Source organism: Lynx canadensis, chromosome X (genome assembly GCF_007474595.2).
Source record: "Lynx canadensis isolate LIC74 chromosome X, mLynCan4.pri.v2, whole genome shotgun sequence".
Taxonomy (NCBI): domain Eukaryota; kingdom Metazoa; phylum Chordata; class Mammalia; order Carnivora; family Felidae; genus Lynx; species Lynx canadensis.
In genome coordinates this window covers 40642730-40664307 of record NC_044321.2, presented here as the reverse complement: position 1 = coordinate 40664307, position 21578 = coordinate 40642730, and the positions used below count along the sequence as shown (strand labels likewise).

The window sequence follows — 21578 nt, the reverse complement described above, 5'->3', positions numbered from 1 at the left end:
TTCCCACAGGGGCTACCCACGGCCCCCTGGCGCCCCAGAGACATCCAGGCACATATCACAGCTGCCACTGGGGAAACCTGGCTGCCCAGCAGAGTTCTTTGCACTGGACTCTCCCAGAAGGCAGCTGGTGGCTCACACTTTGTCCTCCAGGACTGACTTGCAATAGTACCCTTCCCACCCTGCTACATAGGAGACCTGCCTGCTTGCTTGGACCTGGGCCCGGACGGACTATCCTCTCAAAGTGGGGTTCCCCTAAGGCAAGTCTGTTGCTTCTCCTCAGACGGTGAACATCACGCCTCCCCTCCTCAGGCTAGGGCTAACTACCCAACGTGGAACTGGCTACCCCCTGAGCTCAAAGGAGAGGCCCCAGAGGGTCTTTTCCTTTTGTGCAGGGGCTCTGCTGCCCCTGGGACTGCCCACGGTTGGGCCTCCCAGGGCTGCTCTCTTTGGTGATATCCAGTTTCCCCATGGCCCTCCCAACCCCAGATGCTGGATCCCATGCAAGAGGCTGTTCAAGGGCCCCAAACTGGCTGGGAGCAGGCGGTAAAGGGCTTGCAGTGAACCGTGGACCCAACTGAACAACAGGGAAGAAGGGAGAGAGGTGATGGCCAGGGGCCCTCAGAAGTATAGAGCCAAGCATGTGGAAGTCAGGGAGACCCAACTTGGGAGAGAAGCCCTCAGAGAGGGGAGCAGGGACAGACCCTCCAGGTGAGACAAAGCCACTGAGCACAGTCTGAAGGTATGGGAGCCAAGAGCTAGCTGCACGTGGTGCTACAACCAGAGGCCCTGCAGGCGCCTGTCCGCCCCGGTGCTCACCTCTGCACTCTGCTCCTCGGACGAGTCGTCATAGTCGTGCTTGCCCTCCTGGCTACCGTACTCGCGGGGATATGAGCGGTAGTCCATGTCCCGGTAGTCATGGTCTCGGCTGCGGCTCTCCCCCCCATCGTCCTGCGAACGGTCAGTGGCTCCGTAGCGGCCAGTCCTATCCCCACGACCACCTCTGAGGGAAGAAGGATAGGGACGAATTAGAGGGCAGTCCTCTTGGGAAGGTGCAAGAGGTGAGGGGGGCTCCCACCCACTCACTCGCTCTAGACTCTTAGATCCCAATCCCGACAGGGGTCCCGAAATCCTGACTCCACAGCAAGGGGAGCTGGCTCCCACCTCTCAAACCCAATCCGCTTCCGCTTCCCTTGGCCACCTCCCCCAGCCCCTGCCCGGCTTCCTTCACAGGGCCCTCGGGTGTAGCCCTGGGGCCAGTCTCACCTCCACCAGGCCTCTCCCAGCTCATTCTCTACACCCCAAAGATAATCAAGTGTTCCAAAAGCAAAGCCAATCAAGCCCAACCATCCACTGCACTCCCTTCAGTGGCTCCCTCTTATTTGGAAGATAAAACAACAAAATGCTCACCCAGATCCCGCAAGGTCTGCAGGGTATGTGGGGCAAGGTCTCTACTGACCTCTCTTCCTCTGCCCCATGTTGCACCGTGCTACCCTGCCCCTCTGTTTCACGGTCACCCCGTTAGCACTGGCAGCTGTTTTGTTGAAATTTCTTCTACTGCGATTACTATAAAATAATTATCTCAAAGTTGATTTCATGTGCCTTTTTTTTTTTAAAAAGATCTTATTTTTAAGTAATCTCTATATCCACCGTGGGGCTTGAACTTACAACCCTGAGATCAAGCATCGCGTGCTCTACCACCTGAGCCTGCCAGGCATCCCTCATGTGCATTTCTTTGATGATTTAAAGAAGTACTAGACCATGTTCTGGGAAAGAGGGGACAACACCTAGAGGGTCCCCTGCCCTATTTCCCAAAGCTTAGCTTAGTACCTGGTACTTAGTGGGTGTCCAATAATTGTTTGATAAAATAATGATTTAAAAAATGTCCTAAAAGCAACCAATACAGGTTCACCTAAAACAAGAAAAAACAGGGCGCCTGGGTGGCTCTGTCGGTTAAGCAACTGACTTCGGCTCAGGTCATGATCTCACAGTTCATGGGTTTGGGCTGACAGTTCAGAGCCTGAATCCTGCTTCGGATTCTGTGTCTCCCTCTCTCTCTGCTCCTCCCCCATTCGCATTCTATCTATCTCTCAAAAATAAATAAACGTTGAAATAAAAAAAGAAAAAACAGACATGACCATAGACTACTGCTAGCAGGTCCCAATCCTGGTCAGGAACAACAGTTTTAGAATGTCCTTTATCAGGGGCGACTGGGTGGCTCAGTCGGTTGAGTGTCCGACTTTGGCTCAGGTCATGATCTCACAGCTCATGAGTTCGAGCCCCGCTATCAGGCTCTGTGCTGACAGCTCAGAGTCTGAAGCCTGCTTCAGATTCTGTCTCTCTCTCTCTCTCTGTCTCTCTCTCTCTCTCTCTCTCTCTCTCTGCCTCTCCCCAATCACACTCTTTCTTCTTCAAAAATAAACATAAAAAATTTTTTAAAAAAAGAATGCCCGTTATCAACACCACTATGAACACCATTTTAAAATACTAACTGAACCAAATAAGAGAATAAAGAAAAATGGTTAAAAGCTGGAAAAGAAAGGTAAGATTACCATTATTTATAAATGATATAGGGATATGCCTACAAAGCCTAAGAGAATCAACTGAAAAATGATTATAAACAATAAATCAATAAGAATGCTGGGTACAAAAGTAATATGCAGAAATAAATACATTGCCTGTATTCGAGGAGCCACCATTTAGAAATGGGAAGATCCCAGGGCACCCGGGTGGCTCAGTTGGTTAAGCGTATGACTTCAGCTCAGGTCATGATCTCACAGTTGTGAGTTCGAGCCCTGCATCAGGCTCTGTGCTGACAGCTCATATCCTGGAGCCTGCTTCGGATTCTGTGCCTCCCTCCCTCTCTGCCCCTCCCCGTCTCGCGCACTGGGGCGCGCACACTCTCTCTCTCAAAAATAAAAAATAAAATCATTCAAAAAAATTAAAAAAAAAAGAATGTAAAGATTCCAAGTATAACTAAACCAAAAAGGATAATTACACAAACACAAGATTTTATGACTATACTTCACACATATAAACCTGAATATGTTTAAAATGGGTCAAAGATTTGCAATGACATGGACGGAGCTACAGTATAATGCTAAGCAAAATAAGTCAGTCAGAGAAAGACAAATATCATATAATCTCACTCACATGTGGAATTTAAGAAACAAATCAAACAAGCAAAGGGAACAAAGAGAGACCAAGCAAGAAACAGACTCTTAACTATAGAGAACAAACTGATGGTTACAGGAGGGGGGGGGGGAATAAGGGGTGGGGGATTAAAGAGTACGCTTCTCATGATGAAAAAAAATTTAAAGGGTCGCCTGGGTGGCTCAGTTAGTTAAGTATCCGACTTTAGCTCAGGTCATGATCTTGCAGTCCATGGGTTCGAGCCCACGTCAGGCTCTGTGCTGACAGCTCGGAGCCTGGAGCCTGCTTCGGATTCTGGTTTCCCTCTCTCTCTGCCCTTCCCCTGCTCTCTCTCTTTCTCTCTCAAAAACAAATAAACGTTAAAAAATGTCTTTTAAAAAATTTAAAAAATCAGGAAAATGTGAAAAGAAATGCACTGTCCCATGGTAAAAACAATAATGATAAAAATAAAATGGGTAAAAAATTTAAATGGAAGAATTGAAACCATAAAAGTAGAAGAAAACATGAGATGATTTCTAGATAATCCTGAAATGGGGAAAACTATGACCCAAATCCGGAAGCCATAGAAGATGATTAAAGTTGACTATATAAAAATAAAACACTTCTGCCTGGAAAAGAAAACCATCATGAGTCAAGTCAGGACAAACTAACTGGGAAAGAGTATGGGAAGAGAAAGAGGAACAGAATTCACAGAAAAGAAATACAGATGATTTATATTTGAAAAGGTGCTCTATCTCATAATGAAGGATGGAAATTAAAACCACACCAGATAGGGGGCACCTGGCTGGCTCAGTCGGAAAAACGTGTGACTCTTCATCTTGGGGTCGTGAGTTCGAGCCCCATGTTGGATGTAGTGATGACTTAAGTAAATAAATAAACTGAAAAAAAACCTACACTGGATAGGCCATTTAAAAATAAACGTTCAAAATTTACTTTTGTAGGGGGGGCCTGGGTGGCTCAGTCAGTTAGGTGTCTGACTTCGGCTCAGGTCATGATCTCATGGTTCGTGGGTTCAAGCCCCCTGTCGGGCTCTGTGCTGACAGCTCGGAGCCTGGAGCCTGCTTCGGATTCTGTGTCTCCCTCTTTCTCTCTCTCTGCCCCTCCCCTGCTCACACTCTGTCTCTGTCTCTCTCTCAATAAATAAACATTTTAAAAAAATTTTTAAAAAACACGAAAACTTAAAAAAATAACATCTATTTTTGTATGTTTTTAAGTCATTTTTATTTTACCACAAAGTACATTCATGATGCTGTTGCAGTCATCACCACTATTTCCAGAACCTTTTCATCATCCCAAACAGAAACTCTGGACTTTGCTAAACAACAATCGATAACTTTCCACCTGCCCTACAACTGCCAGTCTACCTTTGACTAGTCTAGGTGCCTCATATAAGTAGAGTCATATGTGTCCTTTTGTGTTTGGCCTATTTCACTTAGCATAATGCTTTAAAGGTTCATCTAAGTTGTAGAATGCATTGGAATTTCATTCCTTTTTATGGCTAGACACGTAAGTGCGTATGCATACATGTACGTACGTACGTAAGGCATATACATTCATCTGTTGATGGCCACCTGGGCTGCTTCCACCTGCTGGTTGTTTTGGATGTTGTGAAGAATGCTGCTAAGAAAACTGGTATGCAAGTATCTGTTTGATTCCCTGCTTTCAATTCCTTTGGATAAACACCCAGGAGTGGGGTTGCTGGACCATATGGTAGTTTTAGATTTACTTTTCTGAGGAACCTCCGTACTGTGTTCCACAGCAGCTGCGCCGTTTACATTCCCATCAGCAGTGCACCCAGTTTCCAGTTTCTCTACATCCTCACCAACACTTGATATTTTCATCTGTTCAAGTCTTTTGTCCCTTTGTGAATGGAGTTTTTCTGTGCTGTTGTAGGAGCTCTTTATATATTCTGGGTGTTAATCTCTTATCAGATATAGGATTTGCAAATACATTCGCCCATTCTGTGGGTTGTGTTTTCATTCTCTTGAACAATGTCTGTGGATGTGCTTAAGTTTCTAATCTTGATGAAGTCAAACTTTATGTTGAAATGATTTTAGATTTACAGAAAAGTTCAAAGATAATAGAATTCTCTTATACCATTCACCCAGCTTCCCCTAATGTTAGCAGGGGACAAATGTGATCATGCTGCATTTGTCAAAACTAAGAAGTTCACTAAATTACAAACTTAATTAGGATTTCACCTGTTTTTCCACTACTATCCACTTTCTGTTCCAAGATCGAATCCAGGATACCGCACTGCTTTTAGTCATCATGCACCTTTAGTCTCCTCTGGCGCATGAAAGTTTCTTAGTCTTGCCTTGTTTTTTTTTTATGACCTAGAGAGGTTTGAAGAGCACTGGTCAGGTATTTTGTAGAACGTACCTCCACTTGGGTTTGTCTGTCGTGTTCTTGTGATTAGACTTGAGATTATGGAGGCTGTATTTTTTTGGGAGAATACAAGAGAGGTGATCTGCCCTACTGATGGCACTGTATAAGGGGGCTCATGGTATCAACATGGTTAATCACTGGTGATGCTGACCTTGATCATGTGGCTGTGGTGGGGTCTGCCAGGTTTCTTCACTGTAGTTTCTCTTTTTCCCTTTCTACACTCTGTTCTTTAGAACTGAGTCCCTAAGACTAGCCCACACTCAAGGGGTTGGGGGGGGGGGATTAAGCTTTGCCTCCCGGAATGGGGAGTATCTACATATATTATTTGGAATTCTTCTACATGGAAGATTTGTGATAGAACGTTTCTAATGCAACATATATGCAGAAGTCCAAATGTTTGACAACACACTGTTGGTAAGGCTGTATGGGAAACAGGCACTCTCCTATTGCTGGTAGGAGTGAAAATGGAACAGTCCCTACGGAGGAGAGTTTGGCAATGGCTGGCAAAACGAAAAACCTACCCTCTAACCCCCAATTCTCCCGGAAATTTCATGTACCAATACACTTGCACACATACAAAAACATCATTCAATAGAGTTCTATTTATAACAGCAGATGACAAGAAACTTACAAGAGTCAGGAAAATTCTGTTAAAAAAAAAGACTAATGAGGGGGAGAGGAGCCATGCCAGATATTAAAACATATTATATACAAAGGTGGCAAAATTGGAGCACAAATGGACGGATCAGTGAAGTGGAACAGAGTCCATACTATACAAAAACACACATGGAAATTCAGAGTAAGCCAAAGGTTGCATTTCAAATGAACAAGGGGAAAATGGATTAGTCAATAAATACCAGTTGCAACAACTGTCTGGCCCAGAGATCAGCAAACTACAGCCAGTGGACCCAATCCAGTCACCTAAATAAAGTTTTCTTCAACACGGTTATACCCGTTCACACACATACTGTCTGTGACTGTTTTCAGCCGAGTAGCTGTGACAGAGACCGTGTGGTCTGCAATGCCAACGATATTTACTATCAGGTCCTTCACAGAAATTTGAGAAAATAAAGTTTGTTCATCTACCTCACTTCTTATACCAAGTAAATTCTAGATGAATCAAAAATGTAAATCCCTGAATAGAACCCGTAAAAACATTAGAAAGAAAACAGAAGATAAAAATTAATCACCCCAAGAATGGGGAAGGCCTTTCTAAGCAAGACAAAACCCTGAAGTTATAAAAAAAAAAAAAAAAAACTGATAAATCTGGCTTTGCAAAAAGTTAAAAATATGTTTAAAAATACCATAAACAAATACACATGTCACAAAGCAAGCATGGTAAAATATTAACGGTAGAATCCAGTGGATGGGTATAGAGGTATTCACTATGAAATTCTTTCAACGTTGTTGTTTGAAATTTTGTAATAAAATACTAGAAAAACACCATAAAGCTCAAAGATAATTAACAAATGGGGAAAATAAAACGTTTCCAGCTATCTGGTTGGTTTCCAGTTTTTCCCAATTTTTTGTTCATTTATTCATTCAACAAACATTAATGTAACATTTGCTATGCATTGAGCACTGTTCCAGGTGCCAGGGATACTGCTGTGAATAAAATGAAGTCCCTGTCCTCGTGAGCTTGCTCAGAACCCACAACTGTTTTTTTATGATAAATGCCTGGACAAGAAGTAGCTGGTGTGAGTGGTGTATGTTTAAGGTTTTTGGTATGAGCAATATGTCTTCATGTTTGCTCACCACGGTTATCCCTCAATAGTTGAACTCTAGTCATCAGAATTTAAGAACTGAACAGAGCTGAATAAATGTTCAGATGAAATCCTGAACTGTGACATTCAGCATCTAAGCCACATCAATTTGCGTATCGAACTCTTGCTATCTAAACTCGGGAACAGAACGGATTTGGACAGTAAAAGATACTTTTCATTGGCCACAGAGCACTTTGACTACACATCTTCCAAAGACAGAGCCTGTTCACAATGCATTTCTACGAAGGTGGACTGAACCATGTGAGGACCTCCACAAAATGAATATATTTCTGAAAAACATAAACTGCCAAAATTGGCAAAAGAAGTAGACAAAACCATCATCAAAAACTCAGGCCCTTTTAAAGCTGAGTTTTACCGAGCATTCAAGGGACAGAGAATTCTTGTACATGTTCCTCCAATAAAGAGAGAAATGGCAAAAGCTGCCCAAATCATGCCATAAGGCTATGTTGGCTCAATGTCAGATGAATACTAGAGAAGGAAATCATAGGACCACTTTACTGAGGGACACAGATGCAAATATCCTAAATGATACAGCATCTAATCAAACATAACTTTTATTTAAAAAAAATTTTTTTAATGTTTATTTTTGGGAGAGAGACAAAGTGCAGGTGGGGGAGGGGCAGAGAGAGAGAGAGAGAGAGAGAGAGAGAGAGAGAGAGAAACACACACACACACAGAATCTGAAGCAGGCTCCAGGCTCCGAGCTGTCAGCACAGAGCCGGATGCGGGGCTCAAACTCACAAACCGTGAGATCATGACCTGAGCCAAAGTCGGATGCTTGACCGACTGAGCTACCCAGGCACCGCAAGTAGAAATGTTTTAAAAACACAGATATGAGGGGGCACCTGGATGGCTCAGTTGGTTAAGTGTATGACTCTTGATTTTGGTTCAGGTCATAATCTCACAGCTTGTGCGTTCCAGCCCGCATCGGGCTCTGTGCTAACAGTGTAGAGCCTGCTTGGTATCCTCTCTCTTCCCCTCTCTCTCCCCCACTGCCCACTCTCTCTTTCTCTCTCTCAAATATAAACTTTTAATAAAATGAAAAATAAAAACACAAATATTAAAAAATAATTTTCCTGCCAAAATTTCATGAATAAGCCTCAGAAAAACTCAAATTCAGAAACATCTACAAAGCAAATGATCTGTACTCTTAAAACATATCAAGGTCACAAAAGAAAAAGAAAGACCAAGTACCGAGGAACAGTTCCAGATTAAAGGGAACCACAAATACAAAGGAGCTCCATGCAGTGCACGATCTTGGATTAGATCCTAGTCTAGGGAACAAATGCAATAAAGGACAAGGGATGACATCTGAATATGGACTTTTGTCCTTGGTTCGTTCCAAGGTTTGGGCACCAAAATAAAAATACAAATGTGGACTTTTACAGGAAAGTATTATAACAATGTTCAATTTCCTGATATTCGTAAGTGTACTGTGGTTATGGAAGAGAGAGTCCTTGTTCTTTTTGGGTTTTTTTTAGATTTTTTAAAATGTTCAGATATTATTTTTGAGAGAGAGCGAGCATGAGTGGGGTAGGGGCAGAGAGAGAGGGGGACAGAGGGGCTCGAACTCACGAACCGTGAGATCACGACTTGAGCCAAAGTCCGACGCTTAACCGACTAAGCCACCCAGGTACCACGAGAAAGTCCTTGTTCTTAGAACATACGTGTAGTACATAAAGGCCATGTCTACCACTAACTCGTATGATTCAAAAAGAAAATGTTGTCTATATATAGATAAATGGATATATATTTGTATTGAAGTGGGGGGGAGAAAGGGATGGGAGGAAGAGATGGTGAGGCATGTAGGTAGGAAAAACGAGTGTGGCAAAATGTTTACAGTTAGTGGTTCTGGGCAGATGATATAAAGGAGTTTACTGTACTTGCAACTTTTCTGAAAATTGGAAATTTTTTCAAAATAAGAAGTTAGAAACATACACACCATGATTGAGGAGGGTATACCTCAACAATGGCAAGGATATAATTTATTTTTTTAATTTATTTTTATTTTTAAATGTTTATTTATTTTTTGAGAGCGAGCAAGCAAGACAGGGAGGGGCAGAGAGAGAGACAGAGGGAGAGAGAAATCCCAAGCAGGCTCTGTGCTGTCAGCGAGGAGCCTGACACGGGGCTTGAACTCACTCACAAACCATGAGATCATGACCTGAGCTGAAACCAAGAGTAAGACGTTCAACCAACTGAGTCACCAAGGTACCCCGGCAAGGATGTAATTTAATGTGATTTATGAAACTGACGGGCAGATGGAAAAAAAAGGATGTAATTATGAAGTTGAATTCTCATTTCCAATCAATCTTGGCAAACGGAGATTAGAGAATTTTCTTGCTTTATTAAAGGCTGTATTTTAAAAGCCTACAGCACACATCCGATTTGATGCCTAAGCAGAAAGGGCTGCTTATTGGGCCAGGAATGAATGCCTATCTGCAGATGCCCTTTATGAGAAAAAAAATAAACTGCATTGTTTAAGCCATTATTCTTTGGATTTTCTGTTACAATCTGCCAAAATGAATCTTAATTTGTGCACCTAGCATCACTGACACTATTTAATGTGGTACTTAACTAAAGTCCTAGACAACGTTGTAAGTGAAGAAAAAGAAGTTAAGTGACAGAGTTGATTTGTATACAGCACGACCAACTGCTTACTTAGAAAGACCATCAGAATCGACAATGAGTAATTAGAAATAACAAGAGAATACAGGGATAAGAGGACTTACAAAAAATCAACAGCTTTCCTCTACCCCAGCAAACACCAGCTTGGAAAATATAAAAGAAAGTAAGATGTCCATGAAGACTAGTGAAGCACGTAGAAATTATGCAAGACTTGTGTTTTCATTTATTCAAATTTGTATGTCCTTTAAACAAATTTTAAAATATTCTCCATTCATGGGGCGCCTGTGTGGCTCAGTCAGTTAAACATCTGACTTCGGCTCAGGTCATGAGCTCACGGTTCGTGGGTTTGAGCACCCATTGGGCCCTGTGCTGACAGTTCAGAGCCTGGAGCCTGCTTCGGATCCTGTGTCTCAGTCTCTCTCTGCCCCAACCCCACTTGCATTCTGTCTATCTCAAAAATAAACATTAAAAAAATTCAAAATAAATAAACATTAAAACAAAATTCTCCATACAGGGCTTGGATGAGATTACCACTTAACAAAGATGACAGTTCTCCCCAAATCAATATATAAATACAATGCAATCTCAATCAAAAAAATTTTTTTTAATTTTTTTATATCTATTTTTTGGGGAGAGAGAGCAAGCTGGGGAGGGGCAGAGAGAGAGGGAAAGAGAAATCCCAAGCAGGCTTTGCACTGTCTGCACTGAGCCCGATGCGGGGCTCGAACTCATGAACCGTGAGATTATGACCTGAGCTGAAAACCAAGAGTCAAACGCTTAACCAACCGAGCCATCCAGGCACTCCTCAATCAAAATTCTTGAATGTTTTTGAGGGACTTTAATATCTTTTTTATATAGTTTCCACAAATGGCTAAAATCAACTTTGATAAATAAGGGAGCAAAGTGGGAGCTAAGTAAGAGATTCTATAAAGCTGTAATGATAAAAACAGCAAGGTTCTGGCATGAGAATAAGCAAATAGACCAATGAAACAAATCAGATCACATAAGACAGATCCATGTATATGAGGGAACTTGAAATGAGACGAGGCACTCCAAATCAATAAAGAAAAAAATGGACTATTTAAAAGGCGGTACTGGGAAAACTGCCCACTATATGGAGGAACACAAAACCAGAACATACCTTATATCATATTCAGAAATGTACTCTAGGTGGTATTAAAGACTTGAATGTGAAAGGGGAAACTAGAGAGTGCAATCTTTGTGATCCAGAGGTAGGAACAGAGAAGATTCTGAAAGCACAGATTGTAAGACAAAAAAAAAGAAAAAAAAAAAAGATGAATTTTACAGGTATCCATGCTTTTTTTTTTTTTTTATTTAAAAATTTTTAATGTGTATTTTTGAGAGAAAGAGTGCGAGCAGGGGATGGGCAGAGAGAGAGGGAGACAGAATCTGAAGCAGGCTCCAGGCTCCGAGCTGTCAGCACAGTGCCCAACGCGGGGCTCGAATCCACGAACCTAACCATGAGATCATGATCTGAGCGGAAGTTGGCCGTTTAACCGACTGAGCCACCCAGGCGCCCCCAGGTATCCATGCTTGAGGGAATCATTAAGTAAAAGGAACAGGCACACCCGAAGGTGTCCTTGGGACCAATTAGAAGAAAAGCACTAATATACACATGGCAGTAGAGGCAGATCTTAAAAATGCAGTCAGTGCCGAGTAATACAAAGTTCAGGAAACAAAATGAAAACCGTAGCTCTCTGCCATTTGTGTAAACTGAAAACACAGACACTGTGCTACCTATTTTAGAAGGATACGTTTCGAAAAGGACAGAGCAGCTGCCTACAGCTATGGGAATTGGAAATAAAAAGGAAAAACCAAATATGGCAAGAGAAGGCTCTGTACTGACCTACGATAGGAACCTACCGAAAAGGTATGATTCACTCAAACCTCTGCAGTTGAGGTCCTTTGAAAGCCAGAAGACAGACAATGGCTTTAACTGGTTATAAAGTCTGAAGCAAGTATGTCACCTACTCAAACTCAGAAACTGCCAGAAGAGCATTTCAGTGAATACAACCCCAAACTGAATGCTTTCAAAAGACATTTTTAAAAAAAATTTTTTTTTTCAACGTTTTTTTTTAATTTATTTTTGGGACAGAGAGAGACAGAGCATGAACAGGGGAGGGGCAGAGAGAGAGGGAGACACAGAATCGGAAACAGGCTCCAGGCTCTGAGCCATCAGCCCAGAGCCCGACGCGGGGCTCGAACTCACGGACCGCGAGATCATGACCTGGCTGATGTCGGACGCTTAACCGACTGCGCCACCCAGGCACCCCTCAAAAGACATTTTTTAAGCAGACTGAATAGCACTAGATGATGACCACATCACAAATTTGGGCTTACTTTTCAGAAAACATTTTTTTTTAAATTTTTTTTTTTCAACGTTTATTTATTTTTGGGACAGAGAGAGACAGAGCATGAACGGGCGAGGGGCAGAGAGAGAGGGGGACACAGAATCGGAAACAGGCTCCAGGCTCTGAGCCATCAGCCCAGAGCCTGACACGGGGCTCGAACTCACGGACCGCGAGATCGTGACCTGGCTGAAGTCGGACGCTTAACCGACTGCGCCACCCAGGCGCCCCCAGAAAACATTTTTAAAGGGGGTAGTGGAAGAAGAAACCTTTTGTAAGGCATTTAAAAAAATTATTTCCTCCGTGACTTTTTATAAATCTACTTTTTTTTTTTTTAAATCTACTGATTCTTAATAGAGACTTTCTTGGGAGCATTAGGTCTACTTTCCTATGCAATCTTAAAATGTCAAGAATAAGTCATCTGCATTAGAATCAACTGGAGTGATCCACCAGGATGGTGAGGGCATTTTACAAAGTGCCTCGTTTCCTGTTCTACTAGAGTTTAAAAATAACCATACGAAGAAAATAAATAAAATAAAAATAACCGTACTAGAGTGTTCCATTCCAAGACAAGTATCACACAAGCTTTAGCCCACCCTGTCCCTGAAGTCTCCTGCTATCTGACCTGGCTGCCCTATACTTGTCCGGCACAAAATTCCTGACTCTGAGGGCATCACTCCCGTTCATTCCTCCAACCCAAAGCTTCAGCCCACGCCTCTCCCCTGAGAATCCACAGGCCTTTACAAGCCACCACCACCCATCTGCCACCCACCTCTGCTTCTCCTCCTGCAGTGGCTGTCCACACCTTGGTGAATGGCACCATATACCTCAGTTACCCAAAATGGAAACCTGAGCATCAGCCTCCATTCCTCCTTTTCTCTTGATCCCTTTCCAACTTCACAACCAACTGTGGCACCTATACAGCTGGGTTTTTTTTTAATTTTTTTTTAACGTTTATTTATTTTTGAGACAGAGAGAGACAGAGCATGAATGGGGGAGGGGCAGAGAGAGAGGGAGACACAGAATCGGAAGCAGGCTCCAGGCTCTGAGCCATCAGCCCAGAGCCCGACGCAGGGCTCGAACTCACGGACCGCGAGATCGTGACCTGGCTGAAGTCGGACGCTTAACCGACTGAGCCACCCAGGCGCCCCTATAGAGCTGTTTTTTAATCACTTGTAAACTGTGTGGTCTCCCTTGTGAGACCCTGAGGAAGAAGGCTGCAGTCTTATCTGTCTCATTCACCACTGCATTCCCAGAGCCTAGCACAGGTCCTGGCTCACGACAGGTGCCAAGTAAATGTTCGCTGAAAAGAAACCAATCATCTGCTGCACTGTTTCCTCTGCTCGGAAGCCCCCTCCTGGCACCTTCCTGGATCAATTCTTTATATGGGGATAAGCCTAGGATGCTTGGTAGGGGTGGGAGTGGGTAACTCACCGTCTTTCATACTCCATGTCCTGATAGGGCCTGCGGGGGCTGCTGGGGCCCCTCCTCAGCCGCTGGCTCCGTTTCACTTCCCAGCCACCCCCGCTGCTGCCACCATGATCTGCCAGCCTGGGTGATGCCTCCTGCAGGGACTCTGGAGAGAGTAGAAGGAAGAAAGGGGTCAAGGCAGTTGGGGCCTCCTTGAAAAACCCTTGCTCGCGCGGCTCTCTGCTGTCCCTTAGCCCAGGGACATTATTTCCCAACTTCCTAGTGTTCCTATGGACCAGGGTGGGAAGGCAGCCCCTACCTGGCCTGCTCCTTCCTCTCCCCACAAACGTGAGGCTAGAACCCACCACCCTAGGAATAGCAAGGCCAGGGGCACCCAGCTGGTTCAGTTAGTAGAACATGCAACTCTGGATCTCAGGGTTGTGAGTTCAAGCCCCATGTTGGGCGTAGAGCTTACTTAAATAAAATAAAATAAAACAGAAAAAGCAAGGCCCTCAGCAGAGAGGAAGCATCCTGCAGAGAGACTTGGTGGTGCCACCTATTCTGTGATCAGGGCTTTGCCATCTGAGACTGGTAGATGAGACTGAGCCTGGAGCTACCTGCCCAGGGGGCTCTCAGTGCTGGATGACCTGTCTGAGGTCAGGCATGTTAGGCTGGGAGGCAAGACCTCACAATGGGAGTCCTAGGCACCCACCAGGCTCCTTCCATGCCCCCCCACTCCCCGCTCAGTGCCATTGCATCCTCCCAACAAGATGTTGGCTGTCCCCTACAAGACAGCAGGAGATCATGAAAGGCCCAGAGGGTAAAGGGGCTAACTTGGCAGTGAGACAAATGCCGCCTCCCCGGGCTCCTGGCCAACGCAGCTTTGGCCCTTACTCGGCAACTGGCTCAGCCTCGAGCCCTGTCTCTTATGTGCAGCCAGGTCCCAAGGTGGTTCTCTCCCTAGGGCTCTGGGCCCAACTTATTCAGAGGCGAAAGGAGTCCTTTTGAGGCTGTTTCCAACCACTGTGCTGTTCTGCTGGGATGGAAGGGCAGTCGCCTCACCCAACCCCCAAGCCTGCCATGAGAACTAAGTAAGTCCTGTGAGCCACGTGACCTGGCCAGGGGTCACCAAGAAGTATCCCAGAATCTTCAGGCCCCACCCTCTGAGCAGGAATCAGGCAAAGCCAGGCGGTAACAACACTTGCCCAACACTATGTTGCCACCACACCTTTCCTCCATGTATACACACAACCAATTTTCCCTTCCTCCTCAAGCCACAGGGAACCAGAGTTACCTGCTCCCAGATGGATAAGAATTACGATCACAACCAGGGGTCCCAGTGGATGCGAGCCAGATAGAAAACCCTCAGTAGACTCTGGCAAGGAGGTCAGAGTCACACACCGGTATCCACGACAGATAGCGACCAAAGTCACAGACAGCAGCCCCAACTAACTACGGGCCAAAAATCACAAGGCAGGAACCCACAGCGAATACCAGCCATAATCACACACTGAGGCCCTCTTTCAAAAGATGAGCGTCAGAGTCACAGACCCGAACCCCTTCTAAAAGAAGTGGCTATAAGTCATGCACACATTCCTTGCACTTCCTCCCCACCTAGCAAGTGGGTTAGGGCCAGTCGCAAGACGACTCCCTATAGATAAGGACCCCTCCCCATGGATAAAGACCTGAGTTACAGCACGTACTCCAAGGATAAAGACCAGAGTCACACGGACGTCGGCCCTCCCCCCCCCCACCCAAGAATAAGGACCAGAGCCACAGAATACTCCCCCATAGACCGGTAAGTACCCAAGTCACACAGAGCAGACAGCACACCCTCTCCCGTATGCATAAAAACATGGGCCTCCTCACGGATAAAGTTCGGTGTCGCAAACAGCCACAGAAGCCCACTCAAATCAGTTCCTCCCTTCCCCCAACCCGCGTGCACCCATCCTGTGCCCCAATCGCGCACGCGCCTCCGTTCCCAAAACGGGGGGGGGGGGAGAGACACCCCCTCCCGAGTTCAGGCCATGCACGCATCTCTCGGTCCCGCGCGTGGCCCAGGCCCACGTCCCGCAGTCCGCCCACACGCCTCCTCTCCGCACCCGCCCGCCCCCGGCCCCTTACCTCCGCCCCCACGACCAGCGGCGACGCTCACCTTCTCGGCCCGGGCTGTCAAGGGAGGGCTCCCGGACATCACCTCTGCGCGCCGCCACCTCCTCCAACTCTCCCAGCTCAGCCGGGGCCGGCCCGCACCAGCGTTAAGTCTGAGGCTGGAAGCAAGAGGGCGGAAGAGCGGGGAGGGGAGAAGCGCCAAGCGCGCTACCCTCCCCAGGAAACCCACTGCCGCCTACTCCCAGCCGGCCGCAGTCACCAGCACAAAATGGCGACGACGAGAAGGGAGCCGGCGCTTCGACCACCATCCACCTACTAAGGGAGCGCGCTCTGGTCGGTCTCGTCTATTGGTCGCCAGCTGCAGACGGCCAGCCCTGGTCGGCTCTGATTGGCAAGCATATGCCACCTCCCCACTCTCCGTGCGAACGCTTGCAAGTTGCAAAAAGGAGTAGCTATTGGCCAATCCAGCGAGGCCCGCTCTTTGGAAGCTTGGCTTCCTCCGAATCATGAAAGACAAGCGGAAGCTCCGTCCCTTTACCCAAAAGACCGAGGAAATCTCCGGGCCATTGACTGGGACCCGCATCCATCCAAGTGTCAACGCTTCCTTATCAAGGAAATGGGCAGACCTCTCAGCCGTAAATTCCTTAGCCTGACCGAGAGGCTAAAAAAATGGTCGCTCCCCTGAGGCTAGGACAGATGGAGGGAAAGAGGGCTGGCTACTCAGCACCTGGCCACATTTGAAAACAAAATCCGGACTTGGGACTTATTTAGTGCGGTGGGGGCGGAGCGATAATTGTCGCGCTCGGGCCAACTGCAGCTGCGCAGAGTCGCATTTCCGTCCCCGCCCCTGAGAGTCTGTAGAACAATCTGCCATGGCGGCCGGGCTGTTAGGTTTGTGCGCTCGCCGCCTTTCGGCAGTAGCGGCGACGCGAGGGCTCCCGGCCGCCCGTGTTCGCTGGGAATCCAGCTCGTCCAGGGCTGTGATCGCCCCGTCGGCTGTGGCAGGAAAGCGGGCGCCGGCACCGACTGTACGCTGGCAGGAGGACCCAGAGCCGGAGGACGAAAACCTCTATGAGAAGGTGAGAGGGAGGGGGCAACGGGACGCCAGAAGGGTCAATCGGGGGCCGGCGGACGGGGCGCCTTAGAGGACGTTTTTAGGCGGCTGAGAAGTGCGCTGCTGGCGAAGGCCTCAAAGACTTGGGAACTTTGCCTAGATTGATTTTCTTCTTTAGCCCCTGGTAATCTTCGGTTCAGGGCCAGGGGCGAGATTGGCCTCGTTTTGCAGACAAATAATCAAACCTGAAGTGGGAAGTGCTCAAAACACGTTAGAAGCAATATAGTATAACGGTAATGATACTGAACACTGATACGGGGTTTGCTCAGTGCAAGTGCTTTAAACACTTTACGTACCTTATCTCATGTAATCCTCAAAACAGCCCTGTTTGGAAGTAGGGACTATTTAGCATACCCATTCTACAGATGAGGAAACTGAAGCCTAATGATATTAAGCGACTCGCCCAAACTCGCATGGCTGAATATGTGGCGGAACCGGGTCTGCTGTGCTGTGTGGATAGCAGAGACTCAAAAATCAGAATGCCACGGTTGGAATACAGGCGCTGACAGTTATTCATCTTTGTGACCTTGGACAAGCAGCTTAACTCCTTGGTGCCTCTTTGTAAAGTGGGGAAAGTATTAAGACACCTTCTAGAAAATAAAATACTACATCTGCCTCATGTAATTAAATGAGTCACAATGCTCAGTACAGCACCTGGCCCTTAGTATTCAGCATTAGAAGATGTTAATTATTATTGTTACTTTCCACCTTGCTGGGATATTGTGAAGTTTGTGTATGGTACACTTCATCAGTACTAACCTCTGGCTTGGATATATAGGATATATAGATGCATATTCATTTATTCATTCATTTTGTAGATAAGTATGGAGGGCCTGCTGTATGCCAGGTGCAGTTCAGGGCCCTAGTGTGTTCAGCAGTGTGGAAATTGGATAAAGCCCGTGCTCTCATAGAGCTTATATGATAATGGAGAGCACAAAATAAACATGTAAAATATTTGGAAACGGTCGTAGTGAGTATCTAATGATAAAAAATAATGTGATAGGATCTGGGGAGATGCTACCTTGGTAAATTAATAACTGCTAGAAAGTGAGTTAAGCAAGATAAGTAGATGGAGAGTGATTTGGGGGTAGGGCAAAATTTTAGCAGGTGAAGCCATAGGAAATTGGCACTATTCAAGCATTTTTAACCCATAAAAGTGGCAATTTCCTGTAGTGTGAGACTGGTAATGGATAAGGCAATTAGGGAATGCCTCCTAAGGGAAGTAATTATGAAGCCAAAACTTTGAACAGGGAGACAGATCTAGCCGCGACAAGATATGGGGGGAAGGCTTTCCAGGCAGAGGGGATAGTAAGTGCAAAGGCCCTGCGGTAGCAAGGAGTTTGACAAGTCCTAAGACTAGAAAGAGGAATTAAAGAAAGGAGGAGAGATTGGTCTGAGGTGAAACTGGAGACTAACTTATGCAGGGCCAGCATAAGGTTTTGTGGAGCCACAGGAAGCTCTCATTGACCTCTTCTTCTTCTTGCCACAGAACCCAGACTCCCACGGTTATGACAGAGACCCTGTTACGGACGTCTGGAACATGCGGGTCGTCTTTTTCTTTGGCTTCTCCGTTGTCTTGGTCCTCGGCAGCACCTTTATAGCTTATCTGCCTGATTACAGGTGCATGGGGGTGTCCAAGAGAGTGGGATGGGTGGGAGCAGATGCAGGGGTGGAGGTTGAAGGGGACTGTGCCAGGAATCCTGTTCCTTGTGCCAGTGGGGAATAGGCGAGGACTAAGATGGGGATTGGTGTCCAGTGTGGCTCCCTCATGTCTACCCCCTTGCTGCTGCCTCCAGAATGCAGGAGTGGGCCCGCCGGGAAGCTGAGAGGCTTGTTAAGTACCGAGAGGCCAATGGCCTCCCCATCATGGAATCCAACTGCTTTGACCCCAGCAAGATCCAGCTTCCGGAGGATGAGGACTGACCAGTTGCCAAGTGGGGCTTAAGAAGCATCATCTTCTCACCGCCTGCCTGTCATTCTGCCCTTTCTTCAGAGCACCTAATTAAAGGGACTGAAAGTCTGACTGGCTGGTGTTGGTTTTGTTGCAAGGAGGGGATGTGAGAATGGGGGTTTCAGGTCTTCACAGGCCACTGCAGCCTGTTTTGGAGTATTCTGGGTAACACCCACCCTAAAACTTAGTGGCTTAACACAATTTAGTATTGTCTTTCATGGTCCTGTGGTTGACTGGGCTCAGGCAGGTGGCTCTTCTTGGGACCTCAGGAGGTTGCAGTCAGATGCTGGCTGGGGCTGGAGGCATCTGAGGGCTCAGCTGGGATAGACGTCCAAGATGGCTTCTTCACTCACATGTCTGGCTCTTTGATCTTCCACGGGGCTTCTCTCTCCAGCAGGATAGCCTGGGCTGCCTCTATGGTGCCTCAGGGCTCCTCTGGATGGGGGTGTAGCCTATAGGAAAAAATTGATGGCAACCATCTTTAGAGAAAAGCTACCACCCTGGGACCTCCTGTGTTAGAAGAAGGGTCAGGACCACCAGGGATCAAGGGTGGTGTGTCAGAGCAGGGCTTTTCTATTGCTGAGGATGAGTGTTTGTCTCCCTTGCTACCTTCTCTGTTTCTCTTTGAGCTTTGGGATTTCCACGTGTCTTCTGTCTTGGTGAGTCTGGAGGCCTCTCTCTTCCCTTCTGTCCCTGTCTGGGTGGTCTCTAACTCCAGATGCACATCTCATCTCTGTGTATGCATTTGTGTCTTTGCTGCTCCCCTCCTCTCTCCTTTCTCTCTCTCTTTCTCTCTCTCTTTCTCTCTCTCTCGTGCGCGCGCACGCAGGAAGTCTGCCCCTGCACATTCCTTCTCTGGAAATATGCTGTCTCCTTCCACTAGGGTCTCATACTTTCAGGCTTTCCGTGTCCTTAGGGGTCTAGAAGATGGAGTGGGAGACTTGCCCTGGCTGTCTGTTTCTTTCCAGGGAGTCTCTCCTAAATCCCTGTTAAGTGTGGACATCTGGGCTCCCCTTCATGCCCCTGGCATCTCTGCCCTCTCTCCGATGGCCTCATTCCATGGCTCATACTTTGGAACTCCCAGATTACATGCTCATTGCTACCATCTCTGCGCATGTGCCTGCTTGGGACTTCAGAGAATGCAGGAGCCCCCAGTCCCTGGCTACCAGAAGAAAATCTGGCTTTGATGGACCCACCACTGGAGGTGATGTCTCTATCCCTAGCTACTGAGTCTCAGGAGGAGCCTTAGTCCACTGGCATGTGGCTAAGGTGGGAGCAATGTCCATATGAACCTTCCCGGAAGTGAGCAATTTCACTCTCTGAGTGCTTTGTTGTGGGACCAGTCTCCCAACCTAAGGATAGGCCCCCCAAAGTAGAGAATCCTAACGTGTCAAGGGAGTACCCTCCACCTTCCCAGCCTGCAGTTACTGGGACCGCGGAAGGGCAAGGGCTGTGTTATCCTAGCCACGAAGTACCTGAGTATATTGGAGTGATACTCCCTATAATAAATGCCAGCCTGTTGCGCCATACCCTGCCCTTGGCCCAGAGAACATATCCCCCCCAACTGACCCCATCCAGGATGGAAGTCCCACGAGGGCAGGTGTTCAGGCATGTCAGTTCACTTAGAGCAGGGATGGGTACGGTATGTGTTTCGGAGATGTGGTATTGTTACCTCTGGTGTAAGTGCCCTGCCCCACCATCAAGGCCCTTCAGGCTTACAGCCACGGTGGATGAGCAGATGAGCACTTCCAGTCTTCCCAGTCCTGCCTCCTCATCAAGCTCCCAGGCTCTCTAGAAACCTCTATTCTGGTCAAACAAGGGGCTGCACTTAGACTAAATCCTAAAACCCATGCCCTTGTTCCCTTTCTGATGGCAACAATACCACCTTCCCCCTCCCTCGTTGGGGCCCAGCCACCCTGGCCACCTCAAAACTTTTTTTTTAAGCTTATTTATCTTGAGACAGAGAACATGAGCAGGGAGGGGCGGAAAAAGAGGGAGAGAGAAAATCCCAAGCAGGCTCCATGCTGTCAGTGTGGAGCCTGATGCGGGACTCGAACTCACGAACCATGAGACAATGACCTGAGCCAAAACCGAGTCAGCTGCTTACCCAACTGAGCCACCCAGGCACCCCTCAAAACTTGTTTTTTTTTTTTAATTTTTTTAATGTTTATTTTTGAGACAGAGAGAGACAGAGCATGAGCAGGGGAGGGGCAGAGAGAGAGGGAGACACAGAATCTGAAGCAGGCTCCAGACCCTGAGCTGTCAGCACAGAGCCCGATGCAGGGCTCGAACTCACAGACTGCGAGATCATGACCTGAGCTGAAGTTGGATGCTTAACCGACTAAGCCACCCAGGCGCCCCTGTTTTTTAAGTTAATTTCTATTGTTTTTGAGAGAGAAAGAGAGAGAGAGCCAGCTGGAAAGGGGCAAAGAGAGAGAGGGAGAGAGAGAATCCCAAGTGGGTTCCGCACTGTCAGTGAAGAGCCTGCCATGGGGCTTGAACTCACGAACCGGGAGATCATGACCTGAGCCAAAATCAAGAGTCAGGTGCTTAACTGAGCCACCCAGGCACCCCAAAACTTGTGTTTTATCCACTCAATTAAAATGCACATACAGCCTTCAAAGCTCATTTACTTTTTTATTTATTTATTTTGAGAGAGGGGGAAAGGGTGA

The 21578-nt window shown here is 46.7% G+C and overlaps 2 protein-coding genes across 10 annotated transcripts in view; one reads left to right on the top strand and one right to left on the bottom strand.

Moving 5' to 3' along the window:
• Positions 1 to 16168, bottom strand: part of RBM10 (RNA binding motif protein 10) — a 30431-nt gene extending 14263 nt beyond the window's left edge. For 3 of the 9 annotated variants that reach the window (XM_030305240.2, XM_030305242.2, XM_030305241.2), the window contains exons 1-3: positions 15854 to 16148; positions 13754 to 13895; positions 817 to 1000 (exon numbers count right to left, since the gene is read on the bottom strand). In XM_030305240.2, the coding sequence (XP_030161100.1) occupies positions 817 to 1000; positions 13754 to 13895; positions 15854 to 15923 (396 nt within the window). In that variant the 5' untranslated portion in view covers positions 15924 to 16148. Of the gene's footprint in view, positions 1 to 816; positions 1001 to 1407; positions 1564 to 13753; positions 13896 to 15853 lie in introns of all 9 variants that reach the window. The other 6 variants (XM_030305245.2, XM_030305246.2, XM_030305247.2 and 3 more) reach the window with 5 other exon arrangements.
• A 408-nt stretch (positions 16169 to 16576) lies between these two features.
• Positions 16577 to 18978, top strand: NDUFB11 (NADH:ubiquinone oxidoreductase subunit B11). Its single transcript, XM_030305256.1, has 3 exons — positions 16577 to 16920; positions 18445 to 18575; positions 18752 to 18978. The coding sequence occupies exons 1-3, from the start codon at positions 16714 to 16716 to the stop codon at positions 18876 to 18878; spliced, it is 465 nt and encodes a 154-aa protein (XP_030161116.1). The 5' UTR covers positions 16577 to 16713; the 3' UTR covers positions 18879 to 18978.
• Positions 18979 to 21578: the final 2600 nt, after the last annotated feature.